Here is a 4659-nt window from a genome sequence, read left to right on the forward strand (position 1 = left end):
CTGTATTCGAACTACAACAACATCGTCAAAAATTGATATCTGATAATTGTCTGCAATGCATCATGTAGGTACAGCGTTGGTGGTCGCATGCGGTGCCTTGGGTGCTCGCTGACAGCTCAAATGGAATTTTTCATCTATTGCAAGGGGAACGGTCATAGTAAGAAGGTGTTCGTGGTGCTAGCAGCAACATACGACATTGATGAGTAAGGGGTGCACCAGTGATTCCCCTGCACCAGTGATTCCCCGCAGGCTCTAGCATTGTAGCGGTTCTAATAATATGGTGAATGATGCAATATGACCCGTGCCGGTGTGGAATGGCAGTGGTCAGTTTTACACCGAGACATGAATGAACCCCTAAAGCCAGTGGTAATGGTCTAAGGTGGAAAGATGTCCCACCAATCTGTTTGTACCCTTCTGTTTTGGCATGGAGTGCTAGCGGATGTGACAATCGAATGATCTGTCATTGATATATTGATTAGAACACGCTTCAAGTTCGGACGGAAACTCTTATATTGACCTTTATTGGTCGGACTCAACCGCGACGAATTTGCGTTGTTACCTTGTTGAAAACAGTGTCTACTTGCTATTGTGTCGATATTCGTTGCTAGTCTCGACAACTAGGATGAGAACCTTTGTCCAGACTATGACAACGATAGCATAAGACATTTATCTCTTCTTGAAAGTGTTGTTCGCCGTGATTGACTTTATTTTATATTTTATTTAATAATTAATATAAGTGGCAATGTGCATCACAATAATACAAAAGTCAGGGATTCTAACCATCTGTACAAATCCAAAAGAAAAAAAAATCACTTGCTCCCTCCATCGATCGTTGACGACAGGGCAGATTTCTTCTTGAGACACCATTTCTTGGACATCACAAACCAAGCCCTCTCATTTCAAGACTTTGAAACAATCCTACCACCATCACAAGAACGTACGGCGCGATGAGAAGTTACTCTTTTCGATCCGTATTAATTGTCGCTGATATAGTATAAAGTTGTACTAGATCAGCCGCAATTAATATGGATGGAACGGGGTACTAAAATTCTGTACAAGTTTCGCCATCCTCTTCCTCTTCCTCGAATAACAATTCCAAGACTGAACCAAGCAAAGATCCGCGGCCGTTCTCAAAACGTGCTCATATCTTCATGTTGGCGTACATGATGAGCTGGAGCTCCTTGACGCAGTCCTGCATGGCCGGCCGGCCGGCGCTCTCGAAGCAGACGCAGCGCGCGGCGAGGCCCGCGAACATGGACACCGACTCCAACGTGTACGACCCCTTCCCCATGTCCCGGTCCACCACCTTGCGCAGCTTCTTCCGGTCGCCCACCATCTGGTGTATCTGCAGAGCACGAGCCGGGCAGACAGAATCAGCCGAGGGTCAGCAGAGTGGGGACGCCGGGGAGTGCCGGACGATGCCGGTGCGGCAGCCGGCTGAGAGGGAGAGAGGAAGTACCTTGACGATGAGGTTCTGGTCCTGAGGCCCCTGGCTGAGATCGATGGCGCGGCGGCCGGTGAGCAGCTCCAGGAGGACGACGCCGAACGCGTACACGTCGCTCTGCAGCGTCAGCTTCCCCGTCTGCATGCGAGATGGAATCCTCATTACTCATTAGTGCAACCAAGAACCCGACCAGCACGGCGGATTCTGCAGAAATGGTGCGAGGGCCGTGGCCATTACCAGCGCGTACTCAGGATCGAAGTAGCCGAAGGTGCCCAGCACCCTGGTGGTGGCGTACAGGTCCAGGTCCTGCGGCATCAGCTTGGCCAGCCCGAAGTCCGAGATCTTGGCCTCGAAGTGGTCCGAGAGGAGGATGTTGCTCGACTTGAAGTCCCGGTGGACGACGGGGACGCCGACGGCGGTGGTGGAGTGCAGGTACGCGAGCCCCCTGGCGGCGCCCAGCGCGATCCGCAGCCGTTGCCCCCACCCCATCCTCACCTCGCCGTGGATGCCGTTGAGGACGTCCTGCAGGTTGCCCTTGGGCATGAACTCGTAGACCACGAACCGGTGCTTCCCGTCGGCGCAGTAGCCGATCAGCGTCACCAGGTTGGGGTGGTCCAGCCTGCTCAGGATGTCGATCTCCACCCGGAACTCCCGCTCGCCGTCCGCCTGCTTCGCCGTCGGCAGGTCCATCTTCTTGATGGCCACAATCTTCATCCATTCACAACAACAAGACATTAGTTGGACTGAAACCAGGTACCGAGGTAGGTGCTGACAGATTTACAAACTGGAAGGGGGAATAAAACATCGCATTCAGTACTACTAATGACATACTCCTTGATCAAAGGTATTTATTGGTGTATCTATGCTAGTCAAACTGGAAGGGGGAATAAAACATCATTGGAATTTATTGGTGTTTGATCGTATTTGACTGGTGGTTGGCAGATGCTTTTCTTGACATGGATGCCAGGAGCAAATGTCACACCACTCTGATCTGGGCTGTCTGCCGGACGTGATTATCACGTTCAGGTCAGGCGCGCGTGTCCTACTGACAAATGCATAGAACCAAAGAGGAAGTTCTCTTCCCAACAGAATCATTGGTGCTAAATACTAATATAATCTGAAAAACACATGTAGAAAGCTAAATGACAAAACACCACAATCTTCTGAAAATCTTTGGAAATATTCAGACCCTGCCCATACATTCAGTAACCTGAATTCCGAAAACTGTAGCTAGGTGACAAAAACAACACCATCTTCTGAATCTGAAAGTAAGAGCCGTACGTATTTCGTGTGGAAACTGAACTTACCTGCCCGTCTTTGAGCACGCCCCTGTAAACCCGGCCGAAGCCGCCCTTGCCGATGAGGTTCTTGTCGCTGAACATGCCGGTGGCCTCCTCCATCTCCTTGAGGGTGAACACCATGGAGCAGCTGCGCTTCTTCGGCGGGGGCAGCGGCAGTGGCGCGCCTTGCTCCTTCACCTGCCACAGCTCGGCTGTCTTGTACACCCCTGCAGAAGCAGAAATCAGATGATCAAATTCCTCATGGCAAACCTTAAATATTGCACTGAAGAAACAGATAATCATACAGTGAAAAATGACTCTGCCGACAACAGAGTGAGACGGAAACAGAGGACTGCACTCACAAGGATTCAACTGGTCAAGCGATTTGCTTCTCCTCCTCTTGTTCCATGTGGATACTATGTTGTTGAACATCTTGAGATTACTGTCCGAGGCTTTCTGCGGTCTGCACCTTCGTCGTTGTCGTCACAACTTTTTTCCTTGTAATCAAAAGTATCTAATTCCAATATACCTTTCCTTGATCAAAGGTTCAAAGATATTCCTTGCTCCAGTCAGCCCAAGGCACACAGTCTCCCCTGCACCTCTTTTGTAACAAAAGGCGCATGTGCTGGAAGAATGGCTGCCACTGCAAGTATCAGAAATCCAGAACCAGTCAGACAAATCAATCCCAGCGCCACCTAAAAGCAAAGCACATGATGAACAGGACAAGCAAAACACTGGGGACAAGGCTGAACCTGAACCGGCTGAGAAACGAGAATGCACTGCGCGGTGGAGCGGCGAGGCTTCGTCGGACGGTACGGAAGAGATGAAGAGGACAGAAGGGTGAGAGGACAAGACTAAGGAATGCGTGCAGTACAGGCGGGATTCAGAGATAAGAAGCTAGGAGATGGGCTGATCTCTTGGGAGCTACGTAGCTAGGAGGAGACGCGCCACCTAAAGGCTCCTACTAGCGTTGGCAAAGAAGTAAAGGAATAGGCAGCAAGCATGCTTGGACTAGCAAAGCGTGTGGAGGAGGAGGGTGCTTATGTGCCAAGAAATGCCCGAATCCAAATGGATGATGTGTTGATGCAGCAGCAGCAGCAACAGCAGCGTGTGCATCAGTGATCACTGGCCGATCAGTAGTGTGAGATTGCGATCAACTTTGCCGGCGAAGGCGGAAGCCGGGGAGGGAGGGAGAGCTGGGTGTCGGTTGTTTCTTGCAGTTTGGTGGATTGGAAGGAGGGTTCATTGGTTAATGGTTGGTGCATTGCAAAGAGGAAATGGTTGAGCAGAACTTGGAGGGATGGTGAGTGATTGGGACATCGGGGACGAAGAATCGGAAGGGCCTGATGGCGACCAGGGACTGAGGAGGAGCGAGCGGTGGTAGAGGTGGCGGTGGTTGCGATGTAGCCGTTGCCAAAGAAGCTTTCTCTCTTCTGAACTCGTAGAAATCTTCATTTGTGTGTGTGTGTATAATATTCAGCATGATCTCATAACTCATGTAAGTCCGTGGAAGCATTGCAACCCAACTGGTTGTTATGCACTTTTGAGTTTCGGTTAAAGCGGAAATTAATCTGATCTCAATCCTTGGCTTGATTTTGACGCGGTGAAACGACGGTTGGAGAGGGAGAAGTAAGTGTGCTGCTTAAGCATTTTTCATGCGTGATTTTGCTGATGGCAACGTGTTGTGGGGCGTTATAGGTGAGAGGTTGGTGGCTGCCTGCCGAGGCTTCAGCGACAAATCACCAAACTTGCCACTTATCAGAAAACTGTCGACAGCAAAAACCAGAGGATTAGGCTAGTCAAGGTGAAACAATTGTGGTTTGGTCCTGATCTTTACATGGAAGTGCATAGGGTCGGAACAGCCTAGTGGCTCTGACGTACTGATCGGTTGATGAGGTTAGGTTTGGATCTACCGATCTAGCGGGATGAGTTGGA

General features: G+C 50.3%; 1 protein-coding gene across 1 annotated transcript; it reads right to left on the minus strand.

Moving 5' to 3' along the window:
* Positions 1-698: 698 nt before the first annotated feature.
* LOC119309232 (probable serine/threonine-protein kinase PBL28) lies at positions 699-4023 on the minus strand. Its single transcript, XM_037585268.1, has 6 exons — positions 3477-4023; positions 3087-3367; positions 2752-2951; positions 1682-2152; positions 1460-1582; positions 699-1345 (listed from the first exon to the last, which is right to left on the minus strand). Exons 2-6 carry the CDS (start codon positions 3154-3156, stop codon positions 1142-1144), a joined length of 1068 nt encoding a protein of 355 aa, XP_037441165.1. The 5' UTR covers positions 3157-3367; positions 3477-4023; the 3' UTR covers positions 699-1141.
* Between the last annotated feature and the right edge of the window lie 636 nt (positions 4024-4659).

Source organism: Triticum dicoccoides, chromosome 5B (assembly GCF_002162155.2).
Source record: "Triticum dicoccoides isolate Atlit2015 ecotype Zavitan chromosome 5B, WEW_v2.0, whole genome shotgun sequence".
In the NCBI taxonomy this organism is placed as follows: Eukaryota; Viridiplantae; Streptophyta; class Magnoliopsida; order Poales; family Poaceae; genus Triticum; species Triticum dicoccoides.

Bases quoted from the DNA above. Each gene is read 5' to 3' on its own strand.
- LOC119309232 (XM_037585268.1), bottom strand. From the start codon at position 3,156: ATGTTCAACAACATAGTATCCACATGGAACAAGAGGAGGAGAAGCAAA. The intron at 2,952-3,086 runs GTGAGTGCAGTC...CTGCTTCTGCAG, and splicing joins GCTTGACCAGTTGAATCCTT to GGGTGTACAAGACAGCCGAG. The intron at 1,346-1,459 runs GTACTTCCTCTC...CGTGCTCTGCAG, and splicing joins ACCAGAACCTCATCGTCAAG to ATACACCAGATGGTGGGCGA.